The following is a 17,224-nucleotide window of genomic DNA, read 5'->3' as shown; positions in this document are numbered from 1 at the left end:
ATCGATCTTACTTCTGAAGTGGTCTGCAAAGTCCTCGCAGAGGGCCTCTGATGGTGTCATGTGAGCTTTATTAAAACTAGTGTTGGTTAAAAGATCGAAGGTGGAGAAAAGAAACCTGGGGTTGTTTTTATTGTCTGTGATGAGTTTCGAGAAATGGGAAATTCTTGCTTGTTTGACTGCGTTATTGTAGGTTTTGAGTTGTTCACGTAGTATTTCATGATGGACTGTTAATTTAGTTTTTCTCCACCTTCTCTCCGCACTCCTGCAGTTTCTTTTTAGTTTTTTGACGTTAGCGGTTCTCCAGGGTGGTACAGGTTTTGTTCTTACAGTTTTAGTTAAAAGTGGAGCCACTAAGTCCAGTGTTGATTTTAGTTTGGAATTAAAATTGTCAACAATAAAATCACAGGGTGCAGGTAAAACCTCAGCAGGGGTGCTCTGTAAAATCTCGATAAAATTTGCAGCCACTTCAGAAGTCAGGTAGCGTTTCCTCACTGTTCTCACCGGGGCCTCCTGAGGGTTAAAACTGGCGATGTTAAAATACACACAGTAGTGGTCAGACACAGCCAGGTCCACAACAGAGGACACACCAGCGGACAGGCCGTAGGTTATGACCAGGTCCAGGGTGTGTCCCCTGTTGTGAGTTGGCTGTGCGACATGCTGTTTAAAATCGAGGCAGTTTAAAAGGTTTAAAAATTCTCTGGACATTGTGTCCGAGATGTTGTCAACATGTAGATTAAAATCACCAGCTATTAAAACCCTGTTGTAGGTGGAGTGGATGATTGATAAAAATTCAGAAAATTCACTGATAAAAGACGAAGAATATTGGGGTGGTCTGTAAACTGTGATGCAGATAATCGGAGGGCTGCTAAAAACAAAAGCGTGGTATTCAAATGATGTGTAACTGTTAAAAGAAACCTCTTTTGAGTTCAGCGTTTCCTTTAAAAGTGACGCAGTACCGCCTCCCCTCCTAACCCCCCTTGTGGAAAATAAAAAATTAAAATTAGGTGGGCAGGCCTCAGTGAGAACAGCTGGTGCATCGGTGCCAAGCCATGTCTCTGTCAGAAGAAAAATGTCCAGGTTATGATCTGTAATTAAGTCATTTATGATGTAGGTTTTATTGGAGAGAGAGCGCACATTCAGCACGGCCAGATTAATGTTCGTGCCAAATGTGCGCTCACAAGGTGTGGTGATGGGGACCTGCAGGAGGCAGGTCAAGTTGCTCAGAGTCTTATTGAGAGGGCCTGAGCGCCTGTTTGTTATCCTGACTGGAATGGGTAGGGGAGAAATAACAGGGAGTTTGGGCAGAGTAGTAGTAAGCCCGCCTCGCCACACGGGGGAGCCAGCTCTGTATGGGCTAGCTCCCCCGTGTTGGGAGGTTGGGGAGGGGGAGGGGGAGGCTTGCCTGTGGTGACCTGCGCTGACCAGGTGCGGATGATTTGGTGATGATAGTCAGTGCGAGGGAGAGGTCCAAACGGAGTAAAAGATATTGTCAGTGAGAGTCCGTGAACCTCGGCCGTTTGGATGGATACCATCATGCCGGTAAAGAGATGGGCGTTTCCAGAAGAGATTAAAATTGTCAATAAAAGCTACGTTGCGGGCTGCACATGTTGACTGCAGCCAGGTGTGGAGGCTCAGTGTGCGGCTAAAACGAGCGACACCTCGGTTGTGAGGAGGTATGGGTCCGCTGATAAAAACTCGCTTGCCGTGGGCCTCGAGGGAGTCAAGAAGTTTATTAATGTAAACGATGTTGTCGTGCACGTTACAGCCAACGTGCACGACAACATCCTGGGCGTGTGTGTGTGTGTCCAGGATGCTAGCAGACTTTTCCTGGATGTCTGCCACCTTAGCACCGGGGAAGCAAAATGTCTTTGTAGATTTATTTCCCACATTTCTCACAATCGAGTCTCCAATGATGAGCATGGTTGGTGAGGGAGACTTCAACTGTGGTGGAGGAGTGGATGAAGGTGTGCGGACAGAGTGAGGAGCAGGATCTCGCTGCGGCGCAGGTGTAAACTGCGGTATGGAGCGGCGAAACCTGGGGCGAGGAGTGACCGATGGAGGGTTCTGCGCCAGCGGGGGACTGCAGGGGTCACTGGATGTAGGATGAGCCAAAAGAGGAAAGTCATGCAGGTCCAGAATGTTGAATCTGTTCTGCAGCTGGATGGTGTGGTGAGGAGGCGCATTTGAGGAGCGTCTCCCTCTTTTGCTGCGAGCACTGACCATAGACCAGCGCTCCTGATGGGATGGAGTGGAGCTGGCCAGGGCTGCATGTCTTGGTCTAGCCCCGAGCTGGTTCCAGGAGACATCGGGGACGGTGACCGGAGCGGCGGTTGGACACTGAGCGGTGACAGGCTCCGGAGGGGTGGAAGCTCCGGCTCTGGCCTCCTCGACTCCTACAGCAGGGGGTGAAGAAGCAGAGGTATCGGGAGCCTTGGTGCAGGTTGTGCTGGACTGTGCTGGACCGAAGATGATGGTATCCATTAGCTTTTCAGCTTCCTGGATCTTATATAGTGTGGAGATTCTTCTTTCCAGCTCAGCGACTTTATCCGCCAGGAGGGCGCAGCTGACACAGCTTGATGAGGAAGTGAGTAGAGCCATAGTTTCCATTGTTTTCTGACTTCTCTCTTCCTCTGTAGTTGTTTGTGGAACTGCTGATTAAAATCCTTTTCAGTCCGAGTTAAATGTTAAAACGATCTTTGCACAGAAGCGTTTAAAACATCAGAATAAAATGCTATAACGAATCATGCAATAAAACGTTAAAACATTAAAAACAAATGTTAAAACGATCCCTGCAGTAAAACGTTAAAACATCAAAATCAAATGTTAAAACGATCTTTGCATTTAAAACGTTAAAACATTAAAGCCAGGCCAGGCACTGGAGGGACTGTAGTTATGTGGTTTCTCTACCAGTGGTATGGTTTCCTCCAGGCCGCCGTTCAGTGTGCTTAAAATCCACAGGTCCGATGTTTAAAAACCTTTGATGCACGGTCATCACCTCTCAGGGATAGCAGGATCCGGTGCACAGGGCAAATAAAATCATCGGCAAGTAGTTAAAATGTGGTTAAAAGCGTTGTTTTAGGGGATTTTTCCCACGCTGTCAAAATGTTTGCCGGTAGCCGTGGCTCGATGGCGACAACAGAGTAACTTATTTTATAAAGAGAAGAACAAAGTCAACCAGAGTGCTGCCAACCAGTTTATGTATAGTACCGAAGTGTATAAAAAACAGTTAATATAATGGCAAACTTTTATAAGATTGCAATATTTTTTTGGTATCAAATATAAACTTTAAATACATTGTTCATGTTAAACTTGTTTTAGATGTTGGCAGTTATGAATGTTTGTCAGTGCTTCAGAAAAATAATCAAAGTACAGAGTTGAATTTGAGCTCTATTTGATGTCAGAGGATTTGCTGTTGAACTCAATTATTATCAGTTATTGTTTACTGAAATAATATCCCACAACACCTCATCATCATTTAGTGAAATTTTACTGTTCATTCATTTTGTTTTGTTTGAAAGCAGACAACAGTATGTGACTCCCTCTAGTGGATGTTGTGGAGTATTGTGTTGTCTTTGCTCCAAAGGTTTTTGTACAGAGTTTTGGTGTTTCCTGCCACTGTGGGCTTCACAGCACAGTAGTACACAGCAGAGTCTGTCACTGCAGCAGAGGAGATCTGCAGATCCAGATGGGTTTTATCCTTCCTCACGTTAACAGACAGTCCAGACTTTGTTTCATTCTTTGTCCCCAAGTGAAAGATGAGGAACTCTGGTGGGTTTCCTGGATGTTGTCGATACCAGAAGAAATTATCATTGATATCCGCTTGTTTGGAGTATTTGTAGGACAGAGTAACAGTGCTGCCATCTAAACTGAACTCTTCTGTCTTCACTGGAGTGAGTTCTTGACAGCTGACACCTAAAGGAAGAGATTAATCTGTTATACCATTTTGAAAAAGTATGAAAATTCTCAGACACAAAAAAACATTTGCATTAACTAATTCCTTTCTGTTTAATTTAACATGCCTGTTAGAATGCATAGAAACAGTAGAGAAAACACACAAAGAGCCAGTGACAGCATGTTGAATAAAGGTAATGTTGACAGTTTGTGTATTGAACTCTGTTGAATACAGAATTGTGTCTCTCTTCTGTCTTCAAACAGCTTAGCTCCTCCCTGTCTCTGTCTATAGTATTTTCTCTTCTGTCACGTCCTCCTGGTTAACGTATCAACACAACTAGATGAATTGTTTCTCACAGTAGAAAGGTCTTTAAAACCAAGACTTTACGTATAAAAAATACATTGCCATAATTGTTGGGTTAAGGAAATCTACAATCATATACTTTCAGCAATAAAACCATTAAAAATGAATGTTGTCTCCCGTATTATTTTATCCAAATGAAAATGTATGTAGAAATTGAGAGAACCTATGATTAAACCCTGTGAAACACCACAAGAAATCACAGCCTGACAGAACAAAATCAAACCTTAGTCTATGATTCCAACCAGTTAATGCAGAAACTTTATTGCGCTGAATAAAAACAGTAAGTACAATGAAACACTTCTGCAAAAGATTATAATACTGCTATTTAATTGTTTTATTTTCATGCAGTTTTATAAGAGAGTGCTCCAAAAAAACTAAAAACCTACAAAAAAGAATATGAAGTGTATTAGATGTAAAAGGTTACCCTGTTATTGTCTTATGATGAGGTATTGTTCTGTTGTGTTGTATGAAACAGCACAACAGTATGTGACTCCCTCTAGTGGATATTGTGGAGTATTGTGTTGTCTTTGCTCCAAAGGTTTTTGTACAGCGTTTTGGTGTTTCCTGTCACTGTGGGCTTCAGTGCACAGTAGTACACAGCAGAGTCTGTCTCTTTAGCTGAGATGATCTCCAGATCAACACATTTATCTGCTTTGTTAATGTGAGCTGAGAAATCAGAAACAGTTGGATGAATCGATCCTCCCTCTGTGATGTAGAGCAGGAACTCTGGTCTGGATCTCTGGTATTGTCGGTACCACTGGATATTGTTGATAAGACCATCATAATTACAGGTCAGGTTGATGTTTCTGCCCTCTGCAACATGTTCTTCAGTACGTTCTGGATTTATGCTGTTCATGGAACCCAGAGCTGCAAAATGAGGATTATTCATGTCAGTTATATTGCAAGAAATGAAACACAATGACATGCCCTTTTTCTGTCATACACATTGTTACCATACACAGATAAACATGTAAATATGAAATATCTGGTTCATACAGCTGGTTAATGAGACTTTTATCTCTGTTCTAACACTCACCTATAAGGAGAGAGAAAAGTAAAATGAGGTGAAGCAATATGTCTTTGGAGTTGTGAAAGCTGAGTAGAATGAAAAAAATAAACTCTGAGCTGCACAGCCCTTCTCTTCAACATCTAGCTGACTGTGGTTTTACTTCCTCAAACATTTCTGCTCTGGAGACAGAAATGATATCATTGGTTGAGGTAAATGTCAGTGGGCGGGGCCAGATAATCACCTTTTGGTGATTTTTAACTGTCAGTGTTCAGGTCACCGAAATGAATTGTTTGTCCAGAAAATGTGTGCTTCTGGGTAATTGATGAAATTAAAGTGTAATGCACTGTTATCATTTGGTCCACACTTTAAAATGTAAGTCTACCTTAGGTTAAGTGATAAAATATAAGAATTAATAATTAAATATTCATTGTATTGAAATGAAAACTGGGAAACTCAATCAACTTGCACAATGGTTAATGGAATATATGATCACATTGGCCCTCATTTATCAAACGAGCGTACGTCAGAAAGTGTGCGTAAAGTGGGCGTAAGATGATTTCTACGCAAGCCTCGGCATTTATCAATTTGGACGTGAGCGGACGGTACGATCAGATCTCACGTCTGCTCTCAGCTCGTGTACGCAAATTTGAGTCAGCGTGAAGTCCACACGTCTGAGTCGGAGAATTGATCTTAGACTATTGTATAGATGTCTGGAGCAGATAAAACTCTGTGGTGTTTTGATTTTTAATAGTGACAAAGCAAAAGATGTTTAGACTACATAATTTATCACTAAAACATAATCCAAAAATAAATACACCCTGCGATCGGGAAATTCTTTAAACAGAATACCAGCCGAGGATATTAAATGTTGTTGTCTTCTGCTGTTTACTGTTATCCCGCTCCGACACCAGAGCGTCAGCGTCTCCTTCATCAGTGGTGCTGCCCGAATAGAAACATTTCCAATCAGCGCTGCCACACGCTCCTCTGACTAGGACATCATTATTAGTAAATGTAAAGAGGTGAATTATATATCTCCATCATAATAATAGCAATATTCGGATATTATATAGATTATTAGGCTTTATATATCACAATGTAATTACTCAAACCTCGCCGGGAATTTAATAGTCCGCTACTCTGCTGACAGCACCACTGATTTCCTTCCTTTTCACTTTTTATGCTGCCAAACAAAACTTTTTTTTTTTGCTGCCAAACAAAACTAGTTTGTTGTGTTGCTGCTGTTGGACGTCAGCGTTTCACTTTCTGACTCTGAGAAATTCCTCTTCTTCTTGAATTAAAACTTATTTTTAAAACATTGTTTACCTCCTTCAACCAAAAAGCTGAGAACTTCTAAGTCCGTGCTCCAAATGTAAAATATTCAGTGAACTTGTTTGAGTTTATAACTATAAGTACTTTTATTTCATAAACCTCCGTCGCTGCGTATTTCTTTAATATGTCTATATTGCCCCTATTGTTAATTGTAACGGTGCACTTTGCTAATAAAGCTGACTTTAGAGGGTGAAAAAATCCTCTTTCTGGCTGTATTGCGCCCTTCGGTGTCGTAAACTCTGAAGGCGAGTCTTCTGAAATAACAATAATGTTGCTTTCAGAAATAAATTGATCCAAAAGCAAAAAATAATTACAAAATGAGAGGACCTATGATTGAAGCCTGTGGTACACCACAAGAAATTACAGCCTGACAGAACAACAGAGAAACTTCTTTTATAAAGAGAAGAACAAAGTCAACCAGAGTGCTGCCAACCAGTTTATGTATAGTACAGAAGTGTTTAAAAAACAGTTAATATAATGGCAAACTTTGATAAGATTGCAATATTTTTTGGTTTCAAATATAAACTTTAACTACATTGTTCATGTTAAACTTGTTTAAGATGTTGGCAGTTATGGATGCTTGTCAGTGCTTTAGAAAAATAATCAAACTACAGAGTTGACTTTGAGCTCTATTTGATGTCAGAGGATTTGCTGTTGAACTCAATTATTAGGGCCTCGGGGCAATCGCACCGAGCACTGGTCCCATACAGCAATAGCTGTAGGGACCTCCTCTTCCGGACGCAATTTCGTCCCGCTACTAGTCCTACAACTTGAAGAGTTGCAGGACAAATTATACATCAAAACGTGCGGTTTGATCGGGATCGGTGTGCTATTACTTTTCTCTACAGAATATGAATTTTTCGCAACGTAACTCGCGAAAAACTGTCCAAAATTTTGCATTGAAATGAATGGGACGGGCGACAAAAAATTAGCGAAAAAGAACAATAATTGGACATTTTCAAACGTCTACTTCTCCGGCATAATTTCAGCTAGAGACTCCATTTAAACTTTAAACAGTAGACACAAGTCTTGTGTATTGGTGTATTACTCCACATTTCGATAGGCCACATATTTTTTATCAATCCCTGTTCAATAACCATGATCATTTTTGTAGAAATTCTGAGATTATAATGGGTGTGTATTGCACGGAATGTTCGTGTCACAGTGTGTGATGTCATCGCTCAGAGTGTAGAGGGAGAGAAAACATTGTCAAAAAATACATTTGAAAGCTGCGCTCCAGGCCGCAAATTCCACTATACAGAAATAATTTATACATAGAAACGTAGGAAAATTTGTCTTCTCCCTCACAATCCTCTGGTAAAGCTGTCAGAGTTATACTTTGGGCGTAGGACGCACAGATGCGCCACCAACACCACCAACTGCCTCATTGGGTCCCATATTAAAAACGCAGGGAGATTTCGGTAAAAGGGAGATGGAACAGTATTTTTAGATCGCTCTAACAAAGCTATTTTTTCATTTTTCTTAAAAAAACAAACATATGTAGACGTTCAGGAAGAACTCAGGACGCTCAAAGTGAAGTTGGATCAATGACAGGTATTATGGTTTTGCCAAAAATGCTTTCTGTTCGAGGCCAGAAATTTCACTCTTGCTGCTTTCTGGCTGCTTTCACTGTGCCAGAAGATTCCACAGCTGTTAATTCTGTTGATTGCTCTGCTCTGATTGGTCGACCCCAACGCCTTTGATGCTTTGATGTGATTACAGTTACAGATAAAGATACATGCACGCACACACACACACACACTGGTCATTTAATGTAATAACAGTTAAAGATACATGCACGCACACACACACTGGTCATTTAATGTAATAACAGTTAAAAATACACGCACGCACACACACACACTGGTCATTTAATGTAATAACAGTTAAAGATACACGCACGTGGGCGTTCCCTGTGGCACACCTGGTAGAGCGCGTACCACAGAGGCCCAGTCCTCGTAAGCGGGCGGCCTGGGTTCGAATCCGGCTCGGAGCCCTTTCCCGCATGTCTTCCCCTCTGTCTCCCCCTTTCACTCTAAATATCTCTCTCTCTCAATAAAGCTACAAAATGCCCAAAAAAATATCTTAAAAAAAAAAAAAAAAAAAAAAAGATACACGCACGTACAGACACACTGATCATTTAATGTAATAACAGTTAAAAATACACGCACACACACTGGTCATTTAATGTAATAACAGTTAAAGATACACGCACGCACACACACACTGGTCATTTAATGTAATAACAGTTAAAGATACACGCACGCACACACACACTGGTCATTTAATGTAATAACAGTTAAAGATACACGCACGCACACACACACACTGTTCATTTAATTTTAATTTTTAATTTCACTTTCTACTTTCCTCCACACACACACGCACGCACACGCGCGTAAGCGCGCACTCCTCCAGATACAAATGTTTCACACACACACACATTTTGAGGTTAAAGGGCATAGGTTGCTGTACAAATAAATACTTGAAGAGGAATGCTTGTTGTAGGTGTGCTCATTGTATATTATATAGTATCATAACATTACTAGTATTAATTGTTTGAAATCTCTGAAGAATCTCATCATAGTGTACACACACCGGCAGTAGCCCACGTGGCCCTTTCAGAATTTCCCCAGAGGAAATTTTCTAGTTATCAGTTATTGTTTACTGAAATAATATCCCACAACACCTCATCATCATTTTGTCAAATTTTACTGTTCATTCATTTTGTTTTGTTTGAAAGCAGACAACAGTGTGTGACTCCCTCTAGTGGATGTTGTGGAGTATTGTGTTGTCTTTGCTCCAAAGGTTTTTGTACAGAGTTTTGGTGTTTCCTGTCACTGTGGGCCTCACAGCACAGTAGTATACAGCAGAGTCTCTCACTGCAGCAGAGGAGATGTTCATGTTGATTTGTTTGTCCTCCACTTTAATCGTCAGTCCAGGGATTGGCTGATTTACAACAGCTCCTGAAGCTAAGTGTGAGATGATGAACTCTGGTTGTTTTCCTAGATATTGTCGATACCAGAAGAAGTAGCTGTCAGTTTGGAGTATCTGTAGGACAGAGTAACAGTGCTGCCTTCTAAACTGAACTCTTCTGTCTTCACTGGAGTGAGTTCTTCACAGCTGACACCTAAAGGAAAATGAAACAGTTTTACAGTTTACTATGTTATAAAACTCTCATGAAATTAATCACATTCATTAAACAGTAAAATCAAACAGATTTTCAAGAATCCTGAATGTAACATACCTGTTAGAATGGTTAGAACCAGTAGAGAAAACACACAGTGCTGCAGTGACAGCATGTTGAATAAAGGTAATGTTGATGGTTTGTGTATTGAACTCTCTTGAATGTAGAAGTTCCTCTCTCTTCTATAGTTCAGTCACAGTTTAGCTCCTCCCTGAATCTCTCTGTCTCCTCTTAGATCTGTATTTTCTCTTCTCTCAGTTACACTTCCTCCTGGTTAACAGACTGGTGGCAGCATTTTGGACCAGCTGGAGATGATCATTGGTCACTCAGCTGATGAAAGGTCTGGAACACCAGTAATAAACCAGCTGCAATAAGAATTGGGTTTAATGAAATGTGTATTTACATACTGTCAGCAAAACGAGTGAAAGTTTTTATTGACTTTAGAGGTCCATTGATCTACAGACAACATGTAGATAGAAAATTAGAGGACCTATGATTGAACCCTGTGGGACACCACAAGAAGTCAGAGCCTGATAGAACAACAGAGAAACTTTTTTTATAAAAAAAAAAAAAAAAAAAGATCAAACCTGAGATTGAAATACCAACCACTTCATGGAAATACCTGATTCCAATCTTTGTAGTAATAAAATGGTTTTATATTTCAGCAGTTATTAAAATTATTTCCTCATAATATGATTTACCTTCAGGGTTTCATTGGTGCTCTTTCAATATGTCAGATATTTCCACAAAAACACCTCACAACACATCATTATTATGAGTCTCTGTTAAGTAAAACACTGTCCTTCAGTCTGTTTTGTAAAAGTTCTTCATTTTCTGTTAATATCTTCTCCACAACAAAATCTACAATGTATCATCAGCTATTGTTGAAGTGTGTGACTCCCTCTAGTGGATGTTGTGGAGTATTGTGTTGTCTTTGCTCCAAAGGTTTTTGTACAGAGTTTTGGTGTTTCCTGTCACTGTGGGCTTCACAGCACAGTAGTACACAGCAGAGTCTGTCACTGCAGCAGAGGAGATCTGCAGATGAAACTCCTTTCTCATTCTTTCATGTGTAAAAGACAACCCTGCTGTTTTCTCTGAATATTCCGTGATGAGAAGCTGTGGAGATGATCTGGGCTTCTGTTGATACCAGTAGAGGCTGCTGACAGAGCCTGAATAGTTGCAGGACAGAGTCACTCTCTCTCCTTCCAAAGCCAGCATTGCATCTTTAAATGGTTTCAATAAATCCTCAGAGGACCCTGAAAAGATCGACGATATATTTCACCATGAGATCTGTATTAATTTAAATCGACTTTAATGGTCAGAAAGCATTCATGAATTCTCCAAACCGGAAACATTTCTTAAATCATATCTGACATCTTTTGTTAAAGTTGACTTACCAACATGAAACATGAACATCATCATCCAAACTGCAATAGATTGCATTATTTTCACTTGTTGTGAATGAACAATAGCAGGAACACAGCAGCTCTTCACCTCCAGCATGAAGCCTTTCATATTCAGTTGTGTAGCTCCTCCTCTTGCTGTGGTCTCTTTATATTCAGGTGATGGAAGCTTTAGAAATGAGGCTGATGCTGCAGTCATCAAGATCATCCAAGAAGCTCAGACTGAAGGAGGAATCTGCAGAAAACTCAGCAGAGTTAATCTGTAGAGAAGCAGCTTTAGAAAGAGTTCAAACATCATCATCATGAGGATCATCTCCGGTTCGTCACCTGTGGTTCATGTGGAAGGAAAGAATATAAAGATGAGGAAACCTGAGTGAACACACTGAAAACCTGCACTTGATGCATTATGTTTGTGATTTGAACTGAATCAGTAAGTTTATAAAGGGGTTTTGTGTTTGAACCATCATACAGTTGGTTTGTCCTTGATGTGGATTAGCTGCTGAAGGATAGGGATATTTATCTTAGCTGTAACTGAAATGTTTGTTAAAAAACTTCAGTGACTTTGCAGAAGAGTGCTCAGGGAACATTTAAAGTTTAGATCCCATATTGAACTGCAGGTCAATGGGGCACATCCTTCCCTCATCCTGAGCAAGGCTCACTTCTTCTATTTGGCTATGGGTTAAGAGACCACATCGTGCCCTCTTATTGAACCTTTTACTCTTGATGGTCCCCCAGACCCATTTTAAAACGCGAGGTGACTGCTATTCCAGGCCAGTGCCCCTCTGGAATGCACTTCCACTGACCTTACGCAGCATAGAGTCCACTGACAGTTTTAAGAGAGAACTTACAACATATCTCTTCAGGCAGGCTTTCCCCTGATGTTGGTGTTTCCCGGGCATCTGTGAAGTTACCTGTTGTTGTACTATTGTGTGTTTTTCTGTTAACTCTATATTTTACTGCATTTTATCCGTGATGTAAAGCACTTTGTGATTGTATCTATGAAAAGTGCTCTATAAATAAATTTTACTTATTTTACTTACTTACTTTCCTGAAATCCGGTTAGAACTAGGTCAGGTTGCAGCTATTTCAGTAAGAAACATTTACAAACATACATGCATGACACCATAGTTTGAAAAGACATAAACCACAAGGTGACCCGTATGGGTTGGCTACTGCCGTCAACATCCTAAATTGACCAATCACAAAAAAGTCCAACCTATTGTCGGGGTCCCACACCCAGAAGAAAACTGTGAATTGAGGAACTTGTTGGTCCTGACTGGTGATCCCAGCATGGACACAGCAGAGTCCAGCGCTGCTCATTGCATTTGGCTATTATTGTTCCAATTAATGGTAAACTGTATTCAGTTGTTTTGGTCTTTTGTAAAAACCAAGTCTAGAACAAAAGAACCGGGGCAGAGTGCGGGAGAAATTAAGAGCCCCAGCTCTAACACTGCTCATGTGAATCCTCCCATAGTGTTTCATTAGCAGCTGTAACCACAGTGACTCTGATAAAACAGGAATGAACAGAATCCGTCTGATATGAAGCTGTGGTTTGAATACCACTTCCCTCCTCTTTGAAGAGGAGTCTCATATCTGTGCTCAGGTTTTTGTACAGCCTCTTCTACACTTTGTATCACTGTGTCTCTAGAGCACAGTAGTAGAGACCTGTGTCTGCCAGGGTTAGCTTTTTAATGGTCAGTTCAGTTGACTTGCCAGGTGTTTGAGATTTATATCGCTGATTATGAGGATTATATTCAGTCGTTGAATCTTTTGCTTCTTTCCAGAGTATAAACTGAGGTGCCTGAAGGTCAGAATGATGTCTGTACCAGTGAAGATAAGGATCACCTGATGCTTCATAATCACATGTGAGTGTGACAGACTCTCCTTCTCTTTTACTGACTTCATCTTGTCGAGGAGAGATTTTGTCCCCAGCTGTTAGTCCTGGAAAAAGTGTAGAAAATGAATCCATTAGAAGAACATTGTTCATGAGGCTGAGAGGAGAAGACAGTGGAAAAAGTCAACTGTACAGTGTTACTCTGTGGACAACAGCTTAACTGTTCAGAGATTTCTGCTCTGAACTCCAGTTTATATAAATCTTTAGAAAGTAATAACATGTTGCTGTTTGTATCTTACCAAAGAAAAGAGCAGCAAGAATAATCCACAGCCAATGTTCCATCTCTACAACAAGGTTTAAATCAACAGGAGAAACTAGCTGATGTTCAACATTCAGTCTGAGAATTGTTCTCTTCACAGCAGCACTTATTATTGACTGAATGGTTGAACACAGTGCAGAAGTAGTGCACCGCCTACTTGATAATGTGGCCCTCTAGTGGAGGTAAAACCTTCAGTACAACAGTGTGGAGAAAAGGCTTCCAGCAGCTTGTCAGTGTGTCAGCTTGTGTTTTTGTACAGAGTTTTGGTGTTTCCTGTCACTGTGGGCTTCACAGCACAGTAGTACACAGCAGAGTCTGTCACTGCAGCAGAGGAGATCTGCAGATCGACTTGATTTCTCTCCTCATTCAGTTTAACAGTCAGTCGAGGGTGTGGAGGTTTTGCTTCCACCACTGAAGGTGGTTTTGTATCAGTGACCAGAAGAAGGAACTGAGGAGCTGATCCAGGATCCTGTTGATACCACTGAAGATTATCAGCTTTAACTGAATATTTACAGGACAGAGTGACACTACGACCCTCTGATGAAAACTCTTCAGCACTGTTGGCAGTAATATCATCTTCCAAGGTGTTACCTAGTGAGGAAAACAACATGTTATATTTACAGTTCTGTTCTAAAGTGAGATATTCATCATTTAAAAAACATCAACATGACTTTTTTCATGGAAACTAATGATGCTGTTAACTGTTAAGAAAGAAGTTATAGGTGATAAAGCAAAGACATCTGGATTTGTTTCTTTGAAATGGTAAATTATGAACTGCAGTAAAAACAACATGTCAAAAACATACATACATATGAGAGTTGAAAAGAACAAAATCACAGCGAGTTTTTCCATGTTCACAGAGGTTAATTGCTGTTATTAAATGTTCAGTCTGAGAAAGTTTGTGAGTTGTGTTTGGTCTGATGTTCACATCTGGAATCAAACAGTTCTCTGCCATGAAGACAGCTCTGCAGTCAGTAGGAGGAGACTCATGTCAGATTAGTTTCTGAAGTTCTTCAGCAAAACTTTGACTCATGAATGAAACAAGTCCAGACTTTACCATCACATACTATAGAAGTTAACCAGTGTGTGACTCCCTCTAGTGGATGTTGTGGAGTATTGTGTTGTCTTTGCTCCAAAGGTTTTTGTACAGAGTTTTGGTGTTTCCTGTCACTGTGGGCCTCACAGCACAGTAGTACACAGCAGAGTCTGTCACTGCAGCAGAGGAGATCTGCAGATCCAGATGGGTTTTATCCTTCCTCACGTTCACAGACAGTCCAGACTTTGTTTCATTCTTTGTCCCAAAGTGAAGGATGAGAAACTCTGGTGGGTTTCCTGGATATTGTCGATACCAGTAGAATTGATCACTACCAGTTGCTTCTTTTGAGTATCTGTAGGACAGAGTAACAGTGCTGCCTTCTAAACTGGACTCTGTCTTCAGTGGAGTGAGTTCTTGACAGCTGACAGCTGAAGGGAGAGTTTAATCTGTCATACAACATTATAAAAGTCTGAAAAGACTCAGACACAAGAAACATTTGCATCAAACAATTCCTTTCTCTTTAATGTAACATACCTGTTAGAATGGATAGAACCAGTAGAGAAAACACACAGTGCTGCAGTGACAGCATGTTGAATAAAGGTAACGTTGATGGTTTTTGTTGTTTCTGTTGAATATAGAAGTTCCTCTCTCTTCTATAGTTCAGTCACAGTTTAGCTCCTCCCTGAATATCTACACTTCCTCCTGGTTGACAGTCTGTTAGCAGCATTTTGTACCACCCAGCTATAGAAAGGTCTGGAACATCACAGGTCTCTACATGTACACCAGCTGCCAGAGATAAATTCATTTTATTAGCACCTAAATCTCATATTGTCAACAAAACAATGAAAATCAAAGTTGTTCTTATTCATCAACTGATCTGAAAACATCAATTAAATAGAAAATGAGATGACCGAGGATTGAACCCTGTGGTACACCACAAAAACTTATTTTCTAAAGATTACAACAATATCTACATCAACCACATTAAAGACCCCTTTTTGAAATTGTAATTTGTAAATATTGTATTTAAATATAATATATTGACAAACTACAAGGCATGAAATGATCACCATAAAATTTATGAATACACTATATTGGTTGCATATTTCATATGGTGTTGACTTTGCTCCAAAGGTTTTTGTACAGAGTTTTGGTGTTTCCTGTCACTGTGGGCTGCAGAGCACAGTAGTACACAGCAGAGTCAGACAGCTGAAGCTTCTGGATCTTCAGAGGAACCGATCTTGAGGTTGAATTCAGTACAGATGAAAATCTGTCCCCATCCTCTGTTTTCCCCGAGCCGATCTTAAAGCGGCTCAAGATGAATTTGGGGCTGTTGTTTCCGTCCTTTTTGTACCAGAAGAGATAATGATTTGATGAAGAGCTGTTGTACTGACAGCCAAGTGTTACTGTCTGTCCTTCAGCAGCAGGCTCTTCTCTTGCTGGTTGCAGCACGCTGTCTGTTTGTGCTCTACATTCTGTAAAACAGTAACAAACAGTATCAGTGTGCTGCTACAGAATCATGTCAGTGTTGGACTGATCTCAAAGAAACAGAGTTGTGTTCATACCAAAGCTCACAGCAGCCAGCAGCGCTGAGATGAACAGAGGCGTCATCTCTGCAGTGTTAAGGAACTCTGAGCTCCAGCAAGTATAAAGAAGGCTGTGAACTCTGTTTAGTCCTCATCAACACTAAGTTGGTGGATTAGAAGGAGGAACCTGATCACAGTGACAGAGCTCACTCACAGCCCTGTTACGCCTCCTACTGATAACTTTACACCAAACACACTCTGTGCCACTCTCCTTTCCTGGTATAACAGCTCTTGTATGTGGTCATCATAGGACGATCCAGCTTTTTTTCTGTCTTACATCTGCTGCAGATTCACTTTGCTTCAGTACATGAAAAAAGTCAGACTGTCCACAGGAACAATTCGTATGATTTGCCACGAAACATAATGTGATGTAGTTCGTGCACAGCAAATGTGCCAATGTTAAATTAAGACTGTTAATTTTAACACCGGGAAAGTGTTCATATGTGTCCACTCTTTTGAGTGTTGATTTAACACTGTTCAAAGTGTCAATTATTTAAAACTCAACCAGAGTTATGCTATCACCTCATGGAGTTGAAAACCAACACGAGTTGTGTTGATAGTACTCAACACCGGTGTTAAGTGTTGGAAAATTAACTCTACCAGACAACACTGAACTCCAGTATATTAACACCAATGAGTGTAATAAAAATTTACTCTGGAAGATTGTGGCCAACCACTGCCCCTTTCCACTCAAATATCTTCACTACATACCTCTACCTATTAATATTAAGAAATACAAGACATATGAATTGCACAAATAGTGTATTTAAAAAAAGGTACACCACTTTCATCATCTTAATAGACGACAGATCAGCATGGATTTATATAAAATTACAGCATGGGACAATGTACATCTGGTCATCAGTGTTTTCATATGAATACTGTCTATCATACGGTCTGTAGTACACCAGGTCATCTACACTAATCAAAGTAAAGACATCTGTGTTCTCCTCAATACAAAAGGCATTTAAGTGATCATCAAAATACATTGTTGAGACTTTACAAGTCAAAAGATGACAGTTTTCATCTTGAACAATTACATTAACAATCCGGTTAAATAAAGGCATCTCATTTTCAACACCAGAACATACATACATGCCAGCCTGATACTCAAAGCTTTTACAGCCAAACGTTTCTGACCCAGGAAGTTGTGGAAACATATGACCACACATCATAAGTTTCACCCAGTGCCTCATTGCCTTCTAGACTGCTGACCAAGACAGCACTTGCATTCCTTCAGTCTCTAAAATCTTGAGGTCATCAACA

The 17,224-nt window shown here is 40.4% G+C and overlaps 1 gene segment (V, D, J or C); it reads right to left on the bottom strand.

Moving 5' to 3' along the window:
- Positions 1 to 15,548: 15,548 nt before the first annotated feature.
- On the bottom strand, positions 15,549 to 15,983 carry LOC131980238 (T cell receptor alpha variable 38-2/delta variable 8-like; the record flags this gene model as incomplete). The annotated part of the segment is given in 2 exon segments: positions 15,549 to 15,847; positions 15,938 to 15,983. Coding segments are annotated over 2 exon segments (345 nt in total), but the record flags the coding sequence as incomplete, so codon positions are not given.
- Positions 15,984 to 17,224: the final 1,241 nt, after the last annotated feature.

This window comes from Centropristis striata, chromosome 11 (genome assembly GCF_030273125.1).
Source record: "Centropristis striata isolate RG_2023a ecotype Rhode Island chromosome 11, C.striata_1.0, whole genome shotgun sequence".
NCBI lineage: Eukaryota > Metazoa > Chordata > Actinopteri > Perciformes > Serranidae > Centropristis > Centropristis striata.
This window is presented reverse-complemented; position numbering and strand designations above follow the sequence as displayed.